Source organism: Gopherus evgoodei, chromosome 22 (genome assembly GCF_007399415.2).
Source record: "Gopherus evgoodei ecotype Sinaloan lineage chromosome 22, rGopEvg1_v1.p, whole genome shotgun sequence".
NCBI lineage: Eukaryota > Metazoa > Chordata > Testudines > Testudinidae > Gopherus > Gopherus evgoodei.
In genome coordinates this window covers 16374573-16401455 of record NC_044343.1, presented here as the reverse complement: position 1 = coordinate 16401455, position 26883 = coordinate 16374573, and the positions used below count along the sequence as shown (strand labels likewise).

At 49.7% G+C, this 26883-nt stretch overlaps 1 protein-coding gene across 6 annotated transcripts in view; it reads left to right on the top strand.

Moving 5' to 3' along the window:
* Positions 1 to 26883, top strand: part of LOC115638725 (excitatory amino acid transporter 1-like) — a 117074-nt gene that overhangs the window by 46962 nt on the left and 43229 nt on the right. For 5 of the 6 annotated variants that reach the window (XM_030540672.1, XM_030540667.1, XM_030540668.1 and 2 more), the window contains exons 3-5: positions 13593 to 13702; positions 22088 to 22348; positions 24642 to 24779. In XM_030540672.1, the coding sequence (XP_030396532.1) occupies positions 22132 to 22348; positions 24642 to 24779 (355 nt within the window). In that variant the 5' untranslated portion in view covers positions 13593 to 13702; positions 22088 to 22131. The remainder of the gene's footprint in view (positions 1 to 13592; positions 13703 to 22087; positions 22349 to 24641; positions 24780 to 26883) is intronic. The other variant, XM_030540671.1, reaches the window with a different exon arrangement.

Here is a 26883-nt window from a genome sequence, read left to right as displayed (position 1 = left end):
GGGTCTGTTTTGTCTGAAGTTATCCACCTAACAAAAGAGCTGGAAAACCACTGCTGGAAACACTTTGTGAGGGACAAACCTTAGCTAGTTCAGTTCAGAGATTAATTCAAATCTCTTTGTTCTGCAGAATCATACTAGAAGTGTCATAACAATGAGATTTGTGGTGCTTCCTGCCTGGTCAGAAATACTAGAACAGTCTGTTTCCCACTATCATTTTGTTATTTTGGTTATGGTTCCAGCCACAGCCTGGAACTCAGAGGAACACAAAAATGGAAAATTTAGGGGAAAACAGAAAATGTTTAACTATCATTGTCAAATATCAACGAAGTTCTGTAGCAGTAGACATGGACAAATAAGTGATTTTAGGGGGTTAGTGACCAGAACCAAAACAATTTCATTTCAGGTTTGGGTATTTGGTATTGTTTTGTTTTGTTTTGTTAAATCTAGCTAAATTTCTAAACAGAACATCTAAACAGAAACAAAAACTCAAGGGGCCCCAGAGGATGGAGGAAATTTTGTGAGCCCCCAGCTGGTATGGCAGCAGGGGCTGTTCCATGGTGCGTGGGCATGCAGGTGAACAGTACCCAGTATTGCCCTATGTAGTCCCCAAAAGTGTCCAGCCACATCTTATCAGCCAGGGGCTTCCCCTTCAGCTTCTGGGCAATGGTCTGCCCGCTCAGGACAGCCACATGGCTCCTGGAGCTGGTACCTGGCTCAGGACAGTTTGGGGCCAGGCTTTTCCCTTGCTCCTGGTGCTGCAGCTCTGCTGTGAGCCCCTGGTGTTCTGCCTGGAGTTTCCAGGGCAGCATGGGGCTGGGCTTTCCCCTTGCTCCTGGCCCCTGGCTGCAGCAGCTGCTCCCCTGTGAGCTGCCGGAGTTCCCAGGGAGTTTCTAGCCACCAAGTCCTTGTGGGGAAGTTTCACTCGCCTTTGGATGCACCACCCCCTCTCCCCCGCCCCACCCCAGCTACCCAGGAGTTCACCTGGCCCCACTCCATGGTGCGCAGGCATGCAGGGGAACAGGAGTGCCGAGATGGCGGGGAGAGAGCCTCTGGAGACCTGGCTGCCCTCCCCTTCCACTGTGCACTGAGTGGACTTGGCTATGGATATCAGATTGTGTGTGCATTGCTGCTGAGGGAGGAGTGACTCTGGCAGGCTCTGGAGGCTGGGACCCGTATACAGATAGGGGCAATGCCCCTGCATGCCCTCCAATCATCACCCCTGGCTGACCCCAATGAGCCCTTCTGCGCCCCATTTTTCTGCCCCTGTAGCTTTGCACTTTGAGCGGCTTTGCACCCTGGGCTGCTGCCCTGCTTATGGCCCTGGGGCTATGATCTCTGACAGGGACAAGTAGGGGCATCAGCCAAAGAGGACAGAGTTAAGGTTGTGTGGGGGCAAAGTGTGGGAGAATCTTTTGCCTGGTTTCCATAGGGTTAAGTTTAGCTCCCTGCATTGTGGAAGAGTTCAAGGCAGTACTAGGCAAGCTGAATTCTGTGTTAACAATGGCTTTTGTTGGTGAGTTTCCTTTGCTTTTTTGTGAAGCACTGTTAGTGATGTGGCATGAGAGGCAGCTGTGGTGGGGAATGAAAGGTGTGTTCCTGTGCACACCTCACCCACTGACAGCTTTGCTGTCCTAGCCCCTTCCTGCGCCCAGCAGGGCAGGGGGGAAGGAAGGTGGTAATTGATGGGCTTTGAGGAGCACATCCACCAGTTGGGAGTGGTAAGGGGCAGGGAGACCCCAGACCTCACTCTTCCTTTGGGGCTAGTGTAAGCAGAAGGGGCTCTGCACAACCCTCTGCAACACTGGAAGATTGCAGAGGTGGGAGGTGTCCCATTCATCTCAATGGGATGTTCGCACCTGAATGAGAACACCCCATGGAGATCAGTACAGCCTGTCACAACACCTCAATGAATATGCTCCTCCCACCGTCTTGATCTCATGCCTATAGCATACACAGAGCCTGTTTAGTCACTGTCTCTGGTCTCAGAGCCTGTGGCATACACTGAACATGTCCATTCTCCGCTCCCAACCCTAAACTCAGCACGGTGCATCTGTAGTGTACACTGAGCATACCTGTTTCCAATTCTCAGTGCAAACCTGCTCTGTCCTGCTAGTGATGCCTGGCAGGAGTTCAGGAAGCTGGCACCATCCAGGCTTCATATTCCACATGCAGTGTTGCCACCAAGCCATTCCAGGTGGGACTCAAATAGATGCGGAGAGACTTTGGGGTATGTTTGTAGGGTGCTGACCTCCCCTTAAAATGTCACCCAGAACTCACTCACAGAAGGAGACACCAAGAAAAAGGCTGGTTGAGAGCACAAGTGTACACAGGACCAGAGCTGAGCAAGTAACTGATTTTTCAGTTCTAAGTTGTTTTCAGGTTAGTTGTAACCATGTTGGCCCCAGGATATGACAGATAAGGAGGATGGGGTCATATTTTTTATTGTATTAACTTCTGTTGGTGAAAGAGACCATCTTTAATGCTCCACAAAAGACCAATCCGGTATGATTGAACCTGTCAGGAGCAAAAAGCCGCCACCAATACAGACTCTGGGATAGAGCCAGCAAGCTGTCCTGCCCTGACAAGGCAGGGACACCAGAGGACAGGAAGCCATCTAAAGAGAAAGCAAACATCCAGGAGACAAAAGAAGATCTTAATATCAACACAGACACGCCAACTGAGGAAGAAATCATTCAAGCCATCAAATCCTTTAAAAATGGGAAAGCTCCTGCAAGGATAACTTGAATGTGGAATTGTTCAAGCTAAATCCTGAGTTAGCAGCATCTATTCTGGCCCCTCTATTGAACCTGCCAGGTTCAATTCTGTTTCTATTTACATCAGTCTGGGAAAGGGAAAAGCTGAGGACCGACGGTGTTGTAGTGAAGATACCAAAGAAAGGAACTCTCCATGTTTGTAATAACTGGCGTGGTATCACACTTTTTTCTGTGCCAAGCAACGTACTCCTCTACCCTGATATAACACGACCTGATGTAACACAAATTCGGATATAACGTGGTAAAGCAGTGCTCCAGGGGACAGAGTTGCGCACTCTGGTGGATTAAAGCAAGTTCAGTATAACGCCGTTTCACCTATAACGTGGTAAGATTTTTTTTGGCTCCCAAGGACAGCATTATATCGAGGTAGAGGTATATTGTGTAAGATCATAGTCCAGTGTATTTCAGAGGCAGTTGATAACGTTCTCAGAAAAGAGGAAGCTGGTTTTCAGAAAGGGCTTGGAAGCACAGATCACATCTTCACTCTACGAAAGATAATAAAACAGTGCTTAGAATGGCAACGGCACCTCTCAATAAACTTAATAGATTTTGAGAAGGTTTTTGATAGCATTCACAGGACCAGCGTATAGCACATTCTGCGGGCACATGGAATCCCTCTCCATGTAATCAACATAATCAAAAGCTTCCATTCCAACTTTACATGCAGCGTTGATCTTAGTGAGCTCAGTTTTGAAGTCAAAACAGGAGTATGTCAGGGATGTGTCATGTCTGCAGTCCTCTTCAACATTGCCATCGACTGGGTAATGCAGCATACAACAGAAGATATGCCAGGAGGCATTAAATGGACACTCTTCTTATCCCTTGAAGACCTGGACTTCACAGATGATCTCGCTCTCCTATCACATACCCAACACCATATACAGGAAAAAACAACTCGACTCAACACATTGAGCCAGCAAACTGGACTGAAAATCAACCGCAATAAGACCAATATCATGACATTTAATATTGCCTCCCCATCACCAGCACGGATAGAGGATTATGTTCTCACCAGTGTAGAAACATTCATATACTTGGGCAGCAGCACCAGCCAGGATGGTGGAACAAACCAGGACATCCGGAACAAAATCAATCTTAAGAAGCTTAAATACAGTCTAGAAAGCATCAAAATACATCACCAAACCCAAACTCAAGATTTATCAGAGCTGCCTACTTTCAACATTACCTTATAGTGCAGAATGCTGGGGAATGAGGAAGTATGACATGTCCAAACTGTCTTCATTCCATACAACCTGCCTCAGAAAAATCCTCTGTATCTTTTGGCCCAGAACAATCTCAAACCAAGATCTATTGACACAATGGAGCCAAGAGGATATGAGCACCATCATTGCCAGAAGGCGTTGGAGAGGGATTGACCATGTGCTTCTGATGGAAACTAATTCCATCACCAGAATAGCAATAAGATGGACACCTGAAGGCAAGCGAGAATGAGGCCACCCAAAAATAACAGGGCAAAGAGCTGTAGAAGCCAAGCTGAAAAACCCGGGGCACCGCTGGGGAACCATTGAAAGACTTGCTAGAAACAGACAGAAGTGGAGGAGCTTCATTGCTGCTCTAAACACCAAAGGCATGATGGAAACATGACGATGATGATGATGGGAGTGGGAGGAGCAGCAGCTCTCAATCTCTCCTGTTGAAGCTATTCCACTCTTTATAACTAATTAACTAGTCATCAGAGCAGGACTTGAACTTGTCTCCAGAATCATAGACGAGTCTCCTAACCATCTGGCTTAGTCATTCTTAGGGAATGTCTACACTACAGTCTTAAGTCAACCTATGTTTGGTGGACTTATAAGCACCGCAGAAGCTGTGAAATTGACAAGAATAACGGCCAATGTAAGGGACACTGTCTACGCAGACACTGTTTCCCTAACTACACTGACATAAGGTCTAAGCCTCTCATGAAAGTGGAGTTATGTTGGTGTAGCAGGGCACTTACATCGGTGGGAGCAAGACTGTAGTGTAGATAGTGATACAGGTCGACATAAGCTGCCTTTCGTCGACCTAGCCTTAGGCCTTGTCTACACTACACAGTTTTGTCAGCAAAAGGCAGCTTTCAATGACAGAACAGTGGAGGTGTACACACTACCATGCTCCTCCCGCCAATTTAACTCCCCTGCTATGCTGACAAAACTACCACAATGAGAGACGTAGAGCTTTTTGTGGCAAAGTTAGATAGCCAAAGCATCAGTGTAGACACTGCATTCATTACATCACCATAACTGGCCTCTAGGAGGTATCCCACAATGCCCACTGTGACCACTCAGCTCGCTGGTTTGAACTCTGCTGCCCTGCATCCAGCTACACAGACGTGCGCTCACATGGCTATTGTCAAGCTGAGCATGCCGGCTAGAGCAGCAAACACACTCCTGCCTGGACTGCATGGGAGAGGGTGGATCTCCTTGGTCTATGGGGAGAGGAGGCTGTGGGAGAACTTGGAGGGAACCACAAAATCATCACATTAATATGGAATCCTGCCCTCCCTGCACTACCATCACAGCGGCAGGCAGGCAATGCGGGCTGCTGCTGGGGGAAGAGATTGGTGCTGTGCAGAGTGAGGGAGGGCGGGGGATGATGTTGAGCTGTCCGCCTCCCCCCACCGGTGTACTTGTCTCTGCTGAGCTGGAGTGGGAGGACAGGTGGACACCCACTGTCTGTGCACCAGCTTCTGTCTCAGGATTGGTTGCTTCCGGCTGCTGTCTGAACTTAGAGACAGCATGCTGACGCACGCACACACACACACTATCACACACTTCCCCCGCCACACACACACTTCTGTAGGCTTCTTGTGTTAGTGTTCAGCAATATCAGTTGGTCATATTACTGAGTGCTACTTTAAAACGTGATTTACAATGTGTTACTTTTTGGGCACAAACAGCAATCATTACACGGTTCCTAGCATGGTGCAAACAAACAATGCCAAGCTCAGCACGCTACAGCAACACACATTACTGTGGCTCAATGTTAATATGTTCCTTCAAGGGATCCCTCAGCCGAATAGCCTCCCGTTGGGCTCCTCTTATAGCTTTGTGTTCATAATGCACAGCACAATGCTGAACAGCAGTGCAGGATCCATGCTTTTGGACAGAGCTGGCTGGCTTGCAGGTTACCAGGGCAGTTGAAAACCAGCTGACAATCTAGTAGGATTCCCATGGAATGATGGAATTGAGAAACCTTCATTATATGACACTGTACCTGCCCCCAAGTGGCATTGCAAACCCTTCTCAAAGCATCCTGTGGCCAGTTGCACAGTGGGGTAGCTACCCACAGTGCACAGCTCTCTGTATCAATGCAATAGGTAGGGTGACCAGATGTCCCGATTTTATCTGGACTGTCCCGATATTTACTTGTTTGTCCCGCGTCCCCACCGATGTCGAATTGTCCCGATATTTTGCCCTCTGCACAGGCAGAGGGGGCTTGCGCCCCGCCACCCCAACTCCTCCCCGGCCCCACCCTGACTCTGCCCCTCCCTCCCCCTTGGATCCCTCGCGAAATCCCTGCCCCCTCAGTGCCCGATTGGATCCCTCCTCAAATCCCTGCCCTGGCCCCGCCTCTTCCCTAAGCACACCGCATTCCTCCTCCTCACCCCTCCCTCCCAGGCTTGTGCTAATCAGCTGTATGGCAGCGCAAGTGCTGGAGGGAGAAGCAGGACGTGGCAGCCAGCTCAGGGGAGGTGGAGGCAGAGCAAAGGCGAGCTGGTGCGGGGGGGTGCTCAGCCCCCACCAATTTTTCCTATGTGCCGGCAGCTCTTCGTTGTTTTTGCTTTTGTTTTTTCCTTCGCCGCTGTCTTTTGTTTTTGTTTTTTGTTTTTGTTGTTGCTCTGCCAGCACACACACACCCCTGCCCCATGTCCCGATATTTCACATCTCTCATCTGGTCACCCTAGCAGGTGCTATTGTGGATGCACTCCACTGACACAAGGAACATAGTGTGGGCATGTAATGGTGGTTTAATTACAGCAGTAGTTGGGTGTCAGCGTAACTTGCGTCGACAAAAGTCTGTAGTGTAGACAAGGCCTTAGACATATGCTTGGTCTCTCCAGCTGAATGCCTATTCGTTATCATACGTAGTGGCACTTCATGGAGTGAACAGTCATTATGAATGACCACTGTGAATGACAAGGAATAGTCATTGGGCTTGAGAGACAGCAAGTTAGAATAATGCTATAGCCTGGTGGTGGCCCACTCACTGAGGCTGTGGATGACTCAGGATCCTTCTCCAAGGACAATTTAATTATTTATACACAGTGGAACAGCTTCCACAGGAGAGATTGAGAGGGTGCTGCAGAATATCCCCTAGCCCAATTATTTGGGCACTCATCTGTGACATACATCTGAGGGGTGGAGCAGGTCTGTGTTCAAATTCTATCTCCACAGTAGGAGTGGGAGAGAGGGAATTGAATGCACGTGAGTGCCCTAACCACTAGGATAAAAGGAAGGCACCTCCTCTTCTAACCAGCTCAGTCGCACAAAATATTTTGGGTGACGTGTAGTGTGATAAACTCAGGACAGACAGCTGCAAGGGAGGGGTAGAAATCAGTCTCAGAGGGTTAAAATGCCCTCCTCCCTATCAGCTGGGGGGGAACTATGGGTCAATCAGGTTCAGCTGAGAAGGGGTTACAAGGTATCAGTTAGAATCAGCTGAGAGGGAGCTACCTGAGGTTAATTAGGATCGGCTGATCCCAACTAAGGGTACCTGAGACCTTTTTAAACCCTCCCCTGGGAGAAGAGAAGAGAAGAGCTCAGCTCAACTCAACTCCACTCCTCTCCTCTCCTGCTGCCAGGAGGTTAGGAGCAGCAAGACAGTAAGCCTCACCAGGAGGAGAGGCAATATTCTCTCCCACAAGGGAGAAAAATACTCTAGTACTGGTGGAGAAAAGGAACAGACTTCCTCTGTGTCCCAAGGAGGCCACATTACCCAAGCCTGTCTCACCAGGGCTAAAAGCAGCAGAGGCTGGGAAGACCGAGAAAGTGCCTTGTCACAGTAGTCAGTTCATGTCAAATGTATGTTTCAGTGAATTCTCTATTTGCTGAAAAAGTTTCTCCCAGGTTAACATAAAACCCATAATTCTCAGACTCATGAGCCACCGGGCAACATTTATTCCCCTAAGCCACCAAGTGAGTATGTTACTCAAGTTGTGTCACTTACTGAGGATTTTCTGAAAAAACAAGAGCTTCTAGAGATGAAAACTGCCTGTAAAAGCTCTTGCTGTGTTATAACTTTGGAAATATTTCTAAATTGCTTCTTTGTGCTGCTAAATAGATGAGCTCGGGGCAGGGCAGTGACAGACACTTTACAAGCAGGGAGGCCTTATTTAGTATTTTATTATATTTCTGTAGTTATGCTTAAAAAAAGTTATGACACCAAAAATTTTAAAAGCAGCTGTTTTTTGGAGTGGGGGGGGGGGATGTTTCCCAGGAATCCCTGCTTCAAATGACCTCACATGTGTATGAGAATATTTATCATTACTCCTGTTGTATACCTATTGTAGTGGGGCTACTACCCCACTCCCTGAGAGTGTGGGCTGCAGCAGGCCAGTGTGTCTGTGGAGACAGGCAGCCAATTAGAGAAGGGCTTATTAGGAGCCAAGATTGGAGACAGCCAGTAAGGGCTCAGCTTGGCCCTATATAAAGGCTGCCCAGGAAGGGAGCAGTTAATCTGTCCCTGCCATTTGATAGGGGAAGATTAGTCTCCAGAGCTGGGAAACTAGCACTGTGGATAGCAGAAGGGAGCTCTAGCCCATAGCCTGCAGGACCTGAAGGGAAGCGGGTGCAAGGGGCTGTAGGCGAAGCGGCCTAGGGAAGTGGACAGATGAGGGGAGAGAAGGAGAACAGTGAGGCTGCTGCCAGAGGGTCGCTGGGCTGGGACCTAGAGTAGAGGGCAGGCCTGGGTTCCCCCCTTCCTTCCCTCTTCCCCTGCAGTACACCCAGCCATCGGCTGTAGGGAGCGGCCATCACAGAGTATGCCAGTTCCCTGTCAAGAAGGATTAGACTTTGGGGATGAGGTTGGATATGGTGGCTGGGGTGTAGAAGGACTGCTGATCACCCCCCTCCGCCCCCTGGAAGTGGGTGTGGATGGACTGAGGGGCACTGCCGGAGGGCAGTTGACCGGAAAAGGATGCCATGAGCTAGAGAGCGACACGGGCTCAGATGCCAACCAAGGGCAAGATGACAGGCAGGACACCACCTGGAGAGGGCACTCCACTGGACTGAGCTAATTCCTGGAGACAACCAGCAGGAGGTGCTGGGTGGTGAGTCCCAACCTTGTTACACCTATTTTCAGGACAAGCTCTAACTGCACATGGCTTTTACAGTACATGGAAAAATCAGCTGTTCAACAGCGAGCTCCACTCTCCCTGAACTATGGAAGTCATACACTTCTCCATAACACTGCCTGCATTTGGGGCAAAGTTCTCAACTGAGCCGTAGTAGAGAATAGTACAGTATACACCTGACATTCTCAGGAATCTGCAAGCGGGAGGACTTGAACTCTCACTCCCTGAAGGCTCAAGTTGAGGTCTACTGCCTGCTCCCTAAGCTGCCAAGGGATAATAGCGCATTCTGACCTGCCTGTACACAGTTGTGACCACAGCACACACAGCCTGACTTGTGACACAGACATAGGTCCCTTTCTGAGATGCTTGCCAATTTACTGAGGTGGACAGACTTGCTAATAACTTTTTCCAATATTGCTTCTCTGCTGTGGACCTGGGTGCCAGACACAAGCTGATTTCAAATCTGATTGGATAATCTTAGGCTGGTGCAATGCCATAGTTTGAGCCATGGAGATGTGCACAAAAAGTTACAAACATCAGCAAATTTTACTGATCCTAGGTGCTGTATCTCAAGAATATCTTGACCCAGTAATCCCAAATTTGCAGCACTAACCCTTCCCCACACCCCAGTGAGGCATATCAACTTTCAAGATAATTTGATTATACATGTGCATTTTATAGCACTTTGAAAAACATCCTCTGTGGTTTTTCCCATGGTTTAGAGAACTTTTAGCACTGTTGAACAGGTGGGTTGCTGGTGATTTAGGTTATGCAGAAGACATCATATGATGTGTAGATACATTTGAATTAATGATGATATTCTTTGCTACCTTGGAACACTGGTGTAGTTCACTTGGACTTACAATAAATGCCAGGACAATGAAGTGGTTGCATCTTGGAAAGGGACAATAGGTAGTGTCGAAATGGAGCAGTGGTGAAGTTATTTCTGCAGTATCAAAGTCAGCCTGTGGCTGTGCTGAGACCAGGGGAAAGAGCAGTTGGGTCCCTTTAGTTTGGTTCCTTTGGAGTGCATGCAGTGAGCAGGATTCAGTCTCCAGCCTTTGGAGCAGAGTTACGGTATTTCCTCCCTGGCTCTTCCCTAGAATGGGTGTAGTGGGGTGAACACCCGCTCCAGGCCTGAAGGGGTTCGAAAAGCCCTGCAGAGGGCTGGGGCGGTGGCAGGGAGCCAAACCATGCCCCAAACTGAGGAACTAGGCCTTATAAGAAGGCTAGGGCAGCCAGGAGCTGAGCAGTCTCACTCTGACTGGAGAGACAGGCCTGGCTGCTGGGGAACTCACATGGGGACCTAGAGTGAGGCGGGGCTGGGAAGCCCTCGGCTAGCAACTCCCCAGGCTGTAGGGCCTAGTCGTAGGCCCACATAGGTATTGGGGTTGAAGAGGGGCAGCCTGAGGGTGGATAAAGGCAACCAGTCCAAACCCTTTGTTGCCTGTGATGATTGACTGATAGACTGCAGCCCGCCCCAGAGCGTAGGGGCTAGACAGTGACTGGCAGTAGCCACGACTGAGGTGATGTGGGGATAGGGGGTGGGAGTTCCCCTGAGTGGGGAAACCCAGAGAGTGGGGTACTGCCAGGGGAGCAGTACCAAGACAAGGGCATCGGGATCTGGGAGGCATGTGGGGGCCAGCAACAGGTGGTATACTTGGCCTGCAGAGGGCGCTCTGACTGGTGAGCTAATTGCTGAGACGACCAGCAGGGGGCACCACTGAGTGAGTCTATGCCTGATTACGAGGAGGAGGAGGAGGGTCACTGACAGCTGGAGTAACAGCTTTTGACACAGACACTCTATGAAAGGAGGTCTGAATCATCTCCCCATGACTGTACCTGATTCTCTGACACATCACTGAGAATTTCTTGTTTGGAGTTAACCTGCTCAAGCACCCAGGGGTGAGCAGTGGCAGGTGCAATGGAGCCCTTCTCCCCACACACCTGCTGGACAGAGACTGATCCATTCCCACAGCCCTGACCTTCCAGGCCCCTTTCCCACTGACACCACAGGTTCCTGCAGTTGACAGCACAAGCCTCCCTGGGTAGCCACATGAACAGGCTCCCTTCCCTCAACCCAAGTCTGGTCTCCTGTAAGAGAGCTTCCCCACAGCATTCCACACCCAAGGCCTCTCTGCCCCTGAGTAGGAGCATCCCTCCAAGACCAGCTCCTGGTTCTGGGCTAAGCTGCCTGCAGCCCTTACTGCAAGGGGGCTTCTTGTGATGTTCCACTCCGTTAGGCTCCCTGCCCAAAAGTCCTATCCCTGCTTCTGGATCCACCTGCTAGCATCAACCCTTTTTCCTCAGGCTCAGCTGCCTTGAACCAGGCAGGTTCTTCCTCTGGGTCCTAGGGGCCCCTGCATAAGCTCCTACAATTCAGCAGGGTTCCCCAGCTCTGTCCAGGCTTCACCAACGCTTTTCTTCAGTTTTTGTTTTTCCCAATGGTGCCAGCTACCTTCTGCTGCTCCTATTGCTCCCTCTTCTGAATTTTGCCTTCTCAGGCAGCTCTGCTCTATCCCTTTCCCCTACTGACTCAGCCACTGTCTCCCTCTCTCACTGTCACAGGCCCAAGGACTTCCTCCCTCAGGGGTTTCCATGGAGAGGCAGATCAGCATTGTATGTTGCTAACGCGGTTGTAAGCACTGCAAGGCATTTGGTGGGGTGGAGTGGGGGAGGGAGGGAGGTCAAAGGTGGAATGGAAGATTCCTTTGCAGGGAATGAGAGGCCAAGAGGTGGAAGGAGAAAAAGAGCAGAGAAAGGGTTAACTCAACACTTCAGCTAGCTTCGTGTGAAGATAAGATGCTGGCTCCGGTCTGCAGAAAAATCTGCAGCTGCCTAGCTGTGAGAAGACAATGAAGTTGAGCAGGGCTGCAGAGATAGCAGTGAGAGCGAATGAAATGGTGAAGGCCAACAGGAGGGAAAACGAAGCCTCTGGAGCTGGGGTGTTTTGGGAAGCTGAGGAGACCACAGCGAGCCGGTTTGGACTGGTACAAAGAGCACCAGGAACAGAAGGCCCTAGACAAAAACATCCCCTAAGGAACCCAGGACTTAAAACCCTCCCAAGAGCCAAAGCAAGGCGGAGATTGCAGCGGACCCTGGACAACCCGTGCACGAGGCAAGAATTCCTGTCCACCCCTCCCCCTCTTCTTACATTACACCCAGGCTTGGCCAGCCTTGGGTCGGGCGTGTGAATATGAAAGTGGGTTAGGGCTGGGATACTAATGCTTTCTTGCTTCCTTTGAGTAATGTGAGAGCAGTCCCGATACTCACTGCTGTTATTTTATTAATAAAGCTTTAAAACTTGGTATGCTCCTTCATCCCCTCCCCTGCCGATCCTGTGGCCTCAGCCTGATCACGTGGTGCCTCAGGCAGATTGGTAACAGAAATCTGTCACATCACCAACTATAAGGCCCAGGTGCCCTGTCTTAAGCCCTGTTCCTATTGGGAACCAGGAAGTTAATCAGTCCCAGGTGCACTGGACCCTACTCCCTCTTAAGGGAGCCAGTCACACTGTAACACCTGCCTACAGAACCAGAGAATTATGTGCCTCCCCTAGGCATCCTCTGCGATGGTGCTGAAAGCCTACAGGCAATAGGATTTTAGGAGTACTTTCTATAGCATCTGATTTCTTCACTGTTACATACACTAGGCCTTTCCTGATGGCTAGAGGTCAGCAGAGTTACCCTGAGGATGAATTTTGCATTGTAGGTTTAGATAAAGACAAAGTTACTGCAAAATATTCTGCCTCTGTAAGGCCCAAAGCAAAGGCTGGAGGCAGGTCCGAGCCAGAATCCTTAGGAGGTTGCAGTGTAGCTTCATGTGTGCCCCAAATGCCCTCCAGTGGTGGTGGTTCAAATAACTATTACAAAATGGAGTTAGCACAGATTTTGTATCATGGCTGTTCTAAACACAGCAGCTATGGGACACCACATGGTGACAGTGCAGATAAAACCTAGGCCCTTCTGTTCCAAAAGCTCAGCCCCCTGCCACTTCAGCTAAGAGAGAATCTCTGCTAGCTGTGAGCAGCATAGGGCCTATAGTGCACAGGTGAGCAGGTCTGGTCCCAACCTACAGGGGGTATAAAGACACTAGCCATTCTGTTACATTGTAATACTTATTACAGTAAATGAGCTATTGTTCTATGACCCAGGTGTGAGAGAGATGACAATATCCTGGCTAAACCTTTTGGAATTAAGTTTAAGTATTGTGGGAGTCCATTGTATTGAAATGCAAATGTTTGTTTACTCTTGTGGGAGTGTATAGAACTACTTTAAGGGGAAGGCAGGATTGATGCACTCTCTAGGAGATATTAGGAACTTCAAAGGATGTTTTGGAACAGTATGTGGGAAGTGGATTTCCCAGACAATGCTTGGGGGTGAGGGGTATGCAAATGATCCACCTCAAATTCATCCTTTTAAAACTGCACTTTGAACAAAGACTGGTTGATTATCTATTCACGCTTGTCAAAGAGCCAGCCGGAGTAATGAGTGACTCTCTTACTCATGGGTGTTCCTTTTCAGGGCCAAAGGGGTGAAATAGGAACTTGAAACAACAGGAATACCTCTAGGTGGGGCTGGAAGGACTTTTACCAGCCAGAGCCCAGGCTGAAGCTGAGGGGTGGGGATCTCTGGTAAGTTTATTAGCATGTGTGTCAGTTCTTTTACTGTTTTTATACATTTTCTGTGATGCTTTTACCTTGAAAATAAAATATGTTTGCTTAGGAAGAGCTGGGTAGTACCTTTGTCCTGTGGTAATTACACTGCATACTGTCTTTAAAGAGAAGGCAAAAGAAGCTTGCCTAGACTGCCTGTCTTTCACAGCATGGTCAGGGGACTGTGCATGCTGGAAATACCCTGGTCAGAAGAGAGAGAGATGAAGACAGGAGAGCCAATGACTGAGTGGCCTTGCTGGACAGTAGAGGGGGATTTCTGGTGCCATTGCCCTGAGCTGTGACACCAGGATCTGTCCACACTGCTCAAGGAGCTGGTGACCTAAATAATCCTATCTGTATCAATATACCACCTCTCTGCTCAGACCAGAGAGGTAAATGGTCAGGGCTTGCATCAGCCAAGTCTCATTCAGCTATGCTTTTATTATACAGTCCAGCAATGGCCTATGGTATGTGATGGGCTTCCCCTGGAGCAAACCCAGAGGCAAAAGAGCAGGGCCAACTGTACAGAATATCAGTGTTCTTTAATCAGGCAGGGACTCAGACACTCTCTTTCATCCCTAATGCAAGTGGGAACAGCTCACCCAAAGCACAGCCCCAAATGTCAATCAATTCTCTTGGCTACCAGCACTGCCCAGCCTCTTGGCAGGCAGCACTCAGCACTAATCAACCTGAACGTAGAACTGGTGGGAGCTGATTCATCAGTCTCCACAATCTGTTCTGCTTGCTATGAAGAGGTGTGAACAGTTGGGATTCTGGCTGTGGGTGGGAGTGAAAGGGGGGAGTGATCCTTTTATGGCTGGCTTCCCTGGGGTTGAAAGTTTCTGCAAGGGTGGTGGTATAATAATTAGGCCTACAAATTTACCCTGATTGGGAGTTCAATCAAATGGCACAAGAACTATCTTGTGTGCATGGGTCAATGCTCAGATTTGTCTCTGGCTAAAATAAGCGCCCTGTTACAGTGTAACGATGCTGGTTCTGACAGGATGCAACTGAGAGTGCCAATTCAGGACAAATTGCTTAAAGCAGGGCAGTTACAGCCCAAGGCTGGGGTTTCTACACACACCAAGGCAAACCAAACCAGCCAAACAGAGAAAACTTTGGTTTTACCCCACTGGCTAACCATAAGTCACACAAGCAATTCCCTTAGACACTCCAGTTTCCCAGTATCACCAGTGCCACTCGTTATGGGGACAAATGGTTATGAAAACCAATACCCCAGTTAAAGAAAAGAGGTCTTCTCGATCCCAGAGGACCAAGCCCCAGACCCAGGTCAATCTACAAATCAGATTTTACCCACACATCACACTGTTGCCAATCCTTTAGAATCTAAAATCTAAAGGTTTATTCATGAAAGGAAAAAAATATAGATGAGAGCTAGAATTGGTTAAATGGAATCAGTTACATACAGTAATGGCACAGTTCTTGGTTCAGGCTTGTAGCAGAGATAGAGTAAACTGCAGGTTCAAATTAAGTCTCTGGAGAACATCCACAGCTGGGATGGGTCATCAGTCCTTTGTGTAGAGCATCCGTTTGTAACAAAGTCTCTCCGGAGGTAAGAAGCAGGATTGAAGACCAGATGGAGATGAGGCATCAGCCTTTTATAGTCTTTTCCAGGTGTAAGAACCTCTTTGTCCTTACTGTGGAAAATTACAGCAAAATGGAGTCTGGAGTCACATGGGCAAGTCCCTGCATATTTTGCTGAATTACAAGGCGTATCAGTTGTATAGCTGATGGTCCTTAATGGGCCATCAAGCCGGCTAGGCGGAGCTGACACCAACTTGTCTGGGGTGTCACCCAGAAGCATAGCATAAATTTGAAATACAGACAGTGTAGAGCCAATATTTATAACTTCAACTACAAAAATGATACACACATACAGAGAGCATAACCATAACTAGCCAACCGTAACCTTGTCTTAGACATCCTATTTGATCCCCTTTATACAAGATTAGGTGCCACTACCAGACAATGATCTATACAGTGCCAGTTCATGTCAATAACGTCACATACTGCCACGCAGTTAAAACCACCTTCCTGAGCAGCGATGAGCCATGCCTGACTTACTGAGGTTGATGCAATGCAAGTGTAGACATTGCTTGACCTGGGTTGACCCTAACAGTCCTCCAGCAGCTGTCCCACTCCCTACATCAGTGACCACTGTGGTCACAATAGTAAACTCCACTGCCCAGAGCTCACAGAATCTGGAAGCCACCTCCACCCCACCCCACTCTTTTAAAACCCTCTTGTGTATTTTGAAATGCCTTTTCCTGATTGCCCACCTTGGCAAACTCACCTAGCAGCTCATCCTTGTTGTGTGCAACTGCCCAACCAACTATGCTGGCTCCACGTGCTAGACATGTTTCTGCCTGCAGTAGACAAGAAGTATTGGATCTCTCAGGCCTGTGGGAGAAGCAACTGCGCAAGCACTGATACAGACCAGCCATAGAAATATGGACATCTGTGAGTAGCTTGTGCAGGGGTGACAGACAAAAGGATATGTATGACAAGGAGCAGCAGCAGTCTTCGCCAGCGATGCTACAAGGCAAGGGAGTGCAACAATAGCTCTGGTTTAAAGATGGCACTCGGCCCATCCCCAAGCTACTGAAATGACGGTGTCAACTTTTCATTGGTTGACTCATATGAGATGAGGTAGTTGCACAACAAACAGAGGTAGACTCTTTGCAATCCTCTCCTGAAGGCTTCTAGGGAGAGCTGCCAGAGCGATTGTTGGCCTCCCTGGCTGCCCAGTACGTCCGCCGCAGCTACTTGGCTTTCCCATGGCTCTTCTGCTGGTCCTGTGGTAGCCCTTCTCCTGCATGCCCTGAGCAATCTGCTTATAGATATTCATATTTCTATGGCAAGATTGGAGCTGTGCCTGCACAGCCTCTTCTCCCCACTGCCCCAGGAGATCCTGTGCACTCTGGGCAGGAGTGTGCAGTTGGCATGGTCAGCTGGGCAATTACACTCAACAATGGAGTGCTGCTAGGTGTGCTCACCAAGCCAGGCAACCAGGAAAAAAAAACTTCAAAAATTCACAGAGCTTTAGAGGGGAGGGACGGCTTCCTGTCCACCTGACCCCTGGGCAGCAGAGTTCACAGCGGTGACCAGAGTGGTCACGTGGGGAATTGAGGGACAGCTCCTGGAAACCAGTAACACTCGATGTCAGTAACGCACTAACGCAGTGTCTACATTGACACTGCATTAACTAATTACATTGACCCTGACTTTACGCTGCTTGAGGAGGTGGTGTTATTAAGTAAGCGTAGTGAGGCACTTACGTCAGCGGGAGCCAAATTTAAGTGAAACCAATTCCAGAGCTAGGTTCAGGTAAGCTGCTGTGTGCTGGCCTAACCGTGCTGTGTAGATCAGTGGTTTTCAAACTTTTTTTCTGGAAACCCAGTTGACGAAAATTATTGATGCCCATGACCCAACGGAGCTGAGGATGAGGGATTTGGGATGTGGGAGGGGCTCAGTACTGGGGCAGAGGGTTGGGGTGCAGGAGTGGGGCTAGGGATGAGGGATTTGAGGGGCAGGAAGAGGTTCTGCATTGAGGGGTTGAGGGGGCTCAGGGCTGGGGCAGTGGATTGGGGTGCAGGAGGAGATCAGGGTTCTGGGCTGGGGGTGTAGGCTCTGGGGTAGTGCTGGGGATGAGAGGTTTGAGGTGCAGGAAAGGGTTCCGGATTTGTAGGCACTGAGGCTGGGGAAGGGGTTTCGGGTGTGAGGTTGGGGTGTAGGCTTATCTCTGGTGGCTCCCGGTCAGCATCGCAGCTAGAGTACAGAGGCAGGCTTTCCGCCTGTCCTGGTACCACAGACCAAGCTGTGTGCCGGAAGCAGCCAGCAGCAGGTCCCACTCCTAGGTGGAGGCACACACCTCTCACCTGTAGGCATCACCCTCTAGCTCCCGTTGGCTGGTTCCTGGCCAATGGGAATGCGGAGGCAGTGCTTGGGGTGGGGGCAACATGCGGATCCCCATGGCCCCCCTGCCTAGAAGCCGGACCCACTGCTGGCCACTTCCGGGACACAGCGTGGAGTTGGAACAGGTAGACACTAGCCTGCATTAGCTGAGCAGCACCGCCAACGGGACTTTTAATGGCCTGGTCGGCCTTGCTGACCAGAGCAAGGTGACCCAGTGCCTGACATGCCACAACCCAGTACTGGGTCACAACCCACGGATTGAAAAACACTGGTGTAGACCAGACCTTTGCCTCCTAGTGCCCATCTGGAAATGTCTTTCAGGAGAGGAAACTATAAAAAGGAGGGACAAACACCCCACGCCACCTCCCTCTTTTTCACTGCCCATCGTATTCACCCTGATGAGACAAAGGAAGCATTTGTTGGACTCTGTGGGAGGGGTTCTGACCTGAGAGTTTGGTTCATAATCTGCTGAAACATGTGGTGAGAAATTTTGCTTGGATCTAGTATAGTGAAGTTATATGCAGTGTAGATGTAGCTGTGGCAGTCCCAGAATACTAGTGAGACAAGGTGAGTGAACTAATATCTTTTATTGGACCAGCTTCTGGACAAGCTTTCAAGCCACCAAGAGCTCTTCTTCAGGTCTAGGAAAGTTACACCCAGAGTCACAGCAAAATGCAATGTGGAACAGATTGTGTAGCAAAGTAGTTAGCACATATTGTAAGGGATCATTCAAGGTAGAGTGGGCTATAGTCTTATGACCACATGGGTCATTAGCAGGGTTTGAACCTTTAGATCCACACACAGACCTCTGTGACTTGAGCTAAATGAGTAACTGGTAGCAGTGGTAGGTTGTCATCCTCTATATGGCCCAGCACTCGAGGGGGATGGGACCCTTTGCCAGTGGGTTTCACAGCGATTTGCTGGCAGTGGAGGACAGTGAGACTCAGGGATCTTGGGTTCCATTCCAGGCTCTGGAGGGACATGTGCTTTTGTGGGCACAGACTCTTTTGCCCCTTCCCCTCTAAGCTTGACCCCTTCTGCCCCATTCCCTCTGACCTGTCCTTGTCCTAGTTCTCTCACTTTCCCACCCTGGCTGCTCATCTCGGTCCCATTCCAGTCCCCACTCTCCACTCCTCAGGCTTCTCATCCCAGTCCCAATTTCCTTTCCCATACAGTCCCAGTTTCTGCCTCTCAGCTCTTCCTCTGATCTGTCTTTTTCTGTCTCCTGGCCTGTAGTCACTCCCCATCCTGTCTACATTTCCCATCCCCAGTGGCTCCCAGTTCCAGTCTCCCTCTCTGAGCTACCTGTCCAATCTCAGTTTCGTCCCCCACCCCAACTTTTTGTCCCCATCTCTTTGCCCAGCTGGACGCAGTTCTCCCCTCGCACCCTGATTCTTCATCAGATCTGTCTCGCCTCCCCCTGCTTCTGCTCCCACTGGTTCGTAGTCCCAGTCTCCCCCCAACTCTCAGTCCTAATTTTCCTCTCCTCTCCAGCAGCCTGCAGTCCCACTTTCCCCCCACCCACAAGCTCTTTTCCTCAACCCACCACCTCCACTATCCCTTGCCCCAAAGGTCCAGCTCTTATCCCCGCTGCATTTGAATCAGGTAGCTTCCTCATCCATGTTGCCTGGGCCCAGCAAGGGGATCATTGAGAGCAAAGGAGAAATAGGTTCCCTGCTTTCAATTCCTGTGCACAGATCAGGAACCAGCCCCAGCCCACAGCAACCAAGAGCTGCAATTGCAGGAAAAGTCCCATTCAGCCTCAGTCTGGAGCATGTTCTGTGTGGATGAAATCTTCAGGGGATTTAACTGCAAAGCTCTAGCCAGCCTCTACTGAGCATGTTTGAACTGAAATTTTTCAAAGGCTTGTAACTTGGCAAAATTTTTGACAGATTTTCATGGGGATGGCAAAAGGCACGTTCCTGACACAATGGCATCCTTGTGCCAAATGTTAAGTCCCTACTCCGTAAGAACGACTGTACTGGGTCAGACCAAAGGTCCATCCAGCCCAGTATCCTGTCTTCTGACAGTGGCCAATGCCAGGTGCCCCAGAGGGAATGTCCCCTGTCACCCATTCCCAGCTTCTGGCAAACAGAGGCTAGGGACACCATCCCAGCCTATCCTGGCTAATAGCCATTGATGGACCTATCCTCCAAAAACTTATCTAGTTCTTTTTTGAATCGTTATAGTCTTGGACTTCACAGCATCCCCTGGCAAGGAGTTCCACAGGTTGGCTCTGTGTTGTGTGAAGAAATATTTCCTCTTGTTTGTTTTAAACCTGCTGCCTATTAATTTCATTTGGTGACCCCTAGTTCTTGTGTTATGAGAAGGAGTAAATAACACTTCCTTATTTATTTACTTATTTACCAGTCATGATTTCATAGACCTCTATCATATCCCCCCCCTTAGTCGTCTTTTTTCCCAGCTGAAAAGTCCCAGTCTTATTAATCTGTCCTCATATGGCAGCCGTTCCATATCCCCCCTCATTTTTGTTGCCCTTTTCTGAACCTTTTCCAATTCCAATATATCTCTTTTGAGATGGAGCGACCACAGCTGCACGCAGTATTCAAAAGATGTGGGTGTACCATTTATATAGAAGCAATATGATATTTTCTGTCTTATTATCTATCTATTCTCCAAAGCATTGAGACCTTAGACTTCTTAAAGAAAAGGTCTCCAGAATTTTTTAACATGGAGAAAACAACATATTTTCATTAACCTTGTTCTTTGAAATGGTGGCAGTGTTTTGGCTGACATTTTCCCAAAAATTCAGCCTGAGGTGCAAATGATTCAAGTTTGACAAAGGTATATGCAACTGAAAACAGAGTCTTATAATGGGGAATGTTGAGCAACTGTAGCCTTGCCTATAACATCTGATCTGGGACTCAGCGCTTCCCAGCATTACAAGAAGGAGCTTGCATTTGGGGAGCCAGAAGAGCTTTAAAATGACTCTGACTGAGGACTAATTAAAAAGTGCAATTGGTCCAATTTTCCCAAGTAACCTCACACAACAGCAGCACCGATGAGGGGGAATGAGAGGCTGGGTTGTGGAAGAGGCCAGCAACTGACCCACATGATAACAGAAATTCTCTCATTTGAGGTGAATTTGCCATTATGGGCGTAGATAAAATTTCACCTTTTCCATCTAAACCCAGGGTTGTGAGTTCAATCCTTGAGGGGACCATTTAGGGAACAGGTGTAAAAATCTGTCTGGGGATTGGTCCTGCTTTGAGCAGAGGGTTGGATTAGATTATCTCCTGAGGTCCCTTCCCACCCTGATATTCTATGATTCTATGAGCCATCAGACTCTTTTCAGGGATAATAGTGTAATTGTGTGTGCACACTCACACATACACACTTTGCAATCACACATACTCATATACACATATTCACACACACACGCTGTCAAACACAAATTCACACACAGACACATACTCACAAAACAATACAAATTTAAATTAAAAAAGCACACACTCATTCCCAGTCCCACAACACACAAACTCTCACTAACTCACGCACTGTTGCCTTCAGGGAATCATGCAACTTTATAAAGTCAAAGGATGAGCTTGCACTCTCAGTCACACTGGTGTAAATCAAAGTTTACTCCATTGACTGTTCTGGATTTGCTCCACATTTTCGCTGGTGTAACTGAGAGTAGAATTAGACCCATTATTTGCCTCTCTGTAGAGAAAGAGGTGCTTTTGACCTTCAGATCTGTAAACACAAGAAAGGACTCCAGGTGTGCCAGTGAAAATAAACCAGGAAGAATTCTTTCAGCTTGTTTTGGGGGAGGAAGAAGCAGTGAAGATGTTTCAGACGTGCTGTTTGAAAGCTGTGCAATTGAAATAAAATTTACAAATAACAGAGAAAAAAATCACAACTTTCCCACTCGGTGAAAGCTACAGAGGGCTTTTGTTTCTTTCCTCTGTGTCCATGAAAAACATAGGGGCTATTTTCCCTTATGCAACATTGTTTTTGCAGCACCAGTTTGGGAAGTTTGGTTTGCTCCTTGGGCTTCTATGGAATCATTTGTATATTTTAAAAAAATATCATCTGGATGGAGAAGGAGAACTCTCATCATTGTCCAGCCCACAAATTCTCTTGAAAAGGAGTGAGAATGTCCATCTGGTCTCAGCCATGCCCAAGCCAGTGCCTGCATTCCCTGCAGAGCGGCTCCTGTTCCCCTGCTGCTTGGGCGAAACGATAGCATTGTAGCTTTTAAACTAGAGTCGGAATCGAAGTAATTCAGACCCCTGGCAGCTCCCCAAATGCAATGTCCTGTTTCTGATTCTGCTCTGAGGGGCTTTCCAGAACAGCCTCCCAAACAGCCTGAGTAGTTATATCTCGAGGGCCGGGGGGCACTGTCAAGATTAGGGAGATTTCATGCTGCCTTCTGACTCTTTCTCCACTCTGCTTCTCCCCTTCTAGTTTCCCAAGAACTGTGTTTTCTGGACCAGGGGCTCGATCTGATTATGAGTGACCAGCGGGGCCATGTGAACAGCCTCTTCCTGAATGAGGAGTCAGCCAAGCGTCTCAGGTCCAACAGCCGGGTGCAGCGCTTCCAACAAGCAGTGCAGGAGCGGGCAGCACGGGCCAAGAAGCGGATGCACAGCATCACCAAAGACAGTGCCAAGGACTTCCTCAGGAGAAATGCCTTTGTCCTCTTCACCATCACTGCTGTCCTACTGGGTAGGGAGCCTGTGCAGGGCAGTGCTGTGCTGCCTGAGGAGATTCATTAAGTTAACACAAAGGGTGATTAAAAAAGCGTGCCGGGGTCAGGGTTCTGCCACAAACACACTCTGTGCCCTTGGGCAAGTCCCTTCATCTCTCAGTGCCTCCATTATCAGGCATTGCATTGCAAGAGCATCTACAGATGCCTGTGAAGGATCAGGGCCTTATTGTACTGTCCACTGTTCCCACCTGGAACGCAGAGCCAGGCTTCGCCTCACAGAGCTGGCTGGCTCTGCACTAGGAATGTTTGCTGGTGTAAGGGTGTTGTGCAGGGGCGATTCTTTACAACAGTTTATAGAGGCAGAAACTGCTCATGTAGTTGCAGTTATTCCAGAAAAAGGTCGTCTTTAGCTCATTTGCCTTGGGGCACTGTATAGCTTTACTAGCTAAAAGCCCTCTGCTGCTATAAGCTGTGCCTCCACTAAGAGGGTTTGCTGCACCTGGGAAAGTGAGGATGATATGAGAGCCTCAGGCACAAGGCACTGCCTGTGTGCAAAGCAGCATGGTTCCAGCACGCGGTGGCTCATAACAGCCAGCCTCAGAAGAGAACTGCAGAAAGTGACACTAAACCTCTGCTGCACAAGGTTCTCTGAGAGCTTTACAGACAGTCAGTCCCTCAGGAAGCCTCCCAGACCCAACAGGGTGAGTTTCCTTATCCCCACTGCCCAGAGGGGAAACTGAGGCAGGGAGCCGTCCTGTAACTCGCTTTAGACCAGCCAAAGGAATGGTAGAATCTCCATCACTTGGATTCTTTAAATCAAAGCTGGACGTCTTTTTCTAAAAGATCCACTCTAGCTCAGCCATTTCAATTGGCTCGCTGCAGAATCATGGGGTGAAGTCTCTGGCCTGTGCAATGCAGGCAGTCAGATGGACTCTTCTAGCCTTGAAGTGTTTGCATGGGTGAGCTGCATGGCTAGAAATACAACCCAGGAGTGCAGCAGAGAAGTTTAGAGCAGTGCTGTTCCCCCTCTTGCTGAAGGCTGGCTGGCTGGCTGGTGTACTCTCATGGTGTGGCTCCTGTTTACCAGACGGGGAGCTCACCGTTTACATGAGCAAGATCCTCTGTAATAAGAGAGTCTCAGGAATCGTTATCCCGGGGAAAGGGCCATTCTCCATGCCTGGCACATTCGTGCTCACTGAGGCAATGGCTAAAGGAGAGGCCTCTCACAGGGGGCTGTGTTTAACCCTTTGATTGCACAGATTCATTCCCTCCCAAGTCAGCATCTCACCTCAGCCTTTAATTTAGACGTGGTGGCATCCCAGAGATCTGAACCCAGCGAGGTGGCTCTGAGCTCTCAGTGCCCGCTGCACAGGAGGAGCTGGGCCAACGATGGGGCTAGCAAACTATAGAGAGCAGAGGAGCAGGCGCCTCTTACAGCTGTAGCGCGACCCCTCTGGCTGCTGTAAGGAGCTGCACTCAAAGGCAGCTCAGCTGAGGAAATGGGGAGGAAACTGGGGGGAACCCTTCAAGCCTGAGAAGCAGTTTGGAGGGCTCAGCTCCCACAGGGATGGGACATTCTGTTATTTGTTTGTAACTCTCCTGGGGAAGAATCACCAGGTTTGGCACCATAGCAGCATCAGGCTGCCATGCTCATTGTTCCTAGGGACCCGGTTCCACCGTCATGTCTCCAAAGGGCTTACACCGCTCGTGGTACTAACAGTATTTCGGCATCTCTGCAAAAGCCGGGATGTCTGAGGGACCAATTGGCCCTGTGCCCATTGCAGGAGGGGAAGGACAGTGGAAGAGGGCCCAGAGCCCACCATAGGCCCTATGTGCATGGTGGGGGATGAGTCTAGGAGGGAGGACCCATAGCCTGCCTTGTGCACACTGGAAGTGGGGGGGGGGGACAGGGGTTAAGAGGGGAGGGCCCAGTGCCCGCCATAGGCCCTGTGCACATTGCATTTCTGCAGGGGCAGGGAGCACAGGGATGCCAGCCAACACTCTGGAATTGTCCTGGCATGTCCAGGAATTAAGGATCAATCTTTAATTAAAGATTAGATCACGTAATGAAACCTCCAGGAATATGTCCAATCAAAATTGGCAGTCCTAGGGCAGCAGGGGAGGGCCCAGTGCCTGCCAAAGGCCTGGGGTCCAGGGGGCAGCAGGGCCCGCCGTTGGGCTGGTGTGCATGAGGAAGGCAGCAGGACAGGACCCAGGGCCCACACTGCAGGTGCTGTCGCTCTAGCAGGATTTGGAGATGCTGCTGGGGCAGACACCATCCTGTTTCCCTTCTTATCCCTTATTTCTCAGGGATCATTTTGGCCTTTGCCCTCCGACCCTACAAGATGACCTATCGCCAGATCAAGTATTTCTCCTTCCCAGGAGAGCTGCTGATGCGGATGCTCCAGATGCTGGTTCTTCCCCTCATTGTCTCCAGCCTGGTCACAGGTGAGGGACCTTTCCTGGTGCTTGCAGCTGTCTGCATCCTACAGGCCTTGCAGCACCCTGCAAAAGCACTGCCAGCCAGTGACCCAGCTCGCGCTGCAGGTCCCTGACTGACCTTGTCCAGGCCTTGTCTGGGATTATGGCAAGTGGGATTGACTCATCTGTCCCCTGGCTGCCTTGGTGTGGAGGTCAGGGGAGCAGGAAGTCTTTTGCCTGTCTGGGAAGGGTGAGGGGGAAGCATGATGGTCCTGCCAGCCCCCAGTGCTGCAATCCTGAGACTTAAAGATGCACTGGGGGGCGGGGAGGGGCTGGAGGTATTCGTTTGCCTTCGGACGTTAGGAGGAAGTGCCCACCCCCAAAGCATGTGTGAGCATTGCAGGGTCACAGTGCACCTGAGATAGCCAGGCAAAACTGTAGGTTGCCCAATGGCTGCTTGGAGGGGGCTCCCTTTCCCCTTCGCTAACACAGCAGCCATTCCAGCACCCTCCAGCCCGCTCCCCATCACTGTCCTGGTTCCCTATCCTCCCTGCCCACCCGCTCTGCTTCATAATTCACATCCCCTCAAGGGCTCTCAAAGGCTCCTGTCTCCAGACCCCCTCCCACCTTGACCAGCCCCCATCTTTCACTCCCTTCTCCTTTACCCTACCTCCTCCTTTTCTCTCTGTCACCCCATTTCTTTGCACTCCCTACAGTCTCCTCATGCTTCTCTTCACTCTGCCTCGTATGCCCCACAAAGTTTGTTTTCTGCCCCCACATTTCCCTACATACCCAAAGCCTGCCTCCCACACCCCATGTTCCTCTGCAGCCTCCAAAATCTGCCTCTCACACCTCCTGCACCCAACAAAGTCTGTCTCCTGCAACTCACATTCCCTCCTCCCACTCAGTCTCCTTGCCCTTTTGCACCCACATCTTCCTGCACACTAAACCCTTCTGCCTGTCCCCACAATCCCTGCACTCCAAACCCTGCCTTCCACCCTCACATCTCCCTGCACCCCAAACCTGCCTCCCACCCCAAACACTGCCTCTGACCCCCATATCTCCATGCAACCCTGCCTTATAGAATCATAGAATCATAGAATATCAGGGTTGGAAGAGACCTCAGGAGGTCATCTAGTCCAACCCCCTGCTCAAAGCAGGATCAATTCCCAACTAAATCATCCCAGCCAGGGCTTTGTCAAGCCTGACCTTAAAAATCTCTAAGGAAGGAGATTCCACCACCTCCCTAGGGAACCCATTCCACTGCTTCACCACCCTGCTAGTGAGAAAGTTTTTCCTAATATCCAACCTAAACCTCCCCCGCTGCAACTTGAGACCTTTACTTCTTGTTCTGTCATCAGGGACCATTGAAAATAGTCTAGATCCATCCTCTTTGGAATCCCCTTTCAGGTAGTTGAAAACAGCTATCAAATCCCCCCTCATTCTTCTCTTCTGCAGACTAAACAATCCCAGTTCCCTCAGCCTCTCCTCAGAAGTCATGTGCTCCAGCCCCCTAATGATTTTTATTGCCCTCCACTGGACTCTTTCGAATTTTTCCACATCCTCCTTGTAGTGTGGGGCCCAAAACTGGACACAGTACTCCAGATGAGACCTCACCAATGCTGAATAGAAGGGAATGATCACATCCCTCGATCTGCTGGCAATGCCCCTACTTATACAGCCCAAATTGCTGTTAGCCTTCTTGGCAACAAGGGCACACTGTCGACTCATATCCAGCTTCTCGTCCACTGTAACTCCAAGGTTCTTTTCTGCAGAACTGCTGCCTAGCCATTCGGTCCCTAGTCTGTAACAGTGAATGGGATTCTTCCGTTGTAAGTGCAGAACTCTGCCTTCCACCCCCACATATCCCTGCACCCCAAACCTGCCTCCCACCCCCACATCCTCCTGCACCCCAAACCCTGCCTCCCACTCGCACATCTTCCTGCACCCCAAACCCTGCCCCCAACCCGCCTACATCTCCCTGCAACCCTGCCTTCCACCCCCACATATCCCTGCACCCCAAACCTGCCTCCCACCCCCACATCCTCCTGCACCCCAAACCCTGCCTCCCACTCGCACATCTTCCTGCACCCCAAACCCTGCCCCCAACTTGCCTACATCTCCCTGCAAC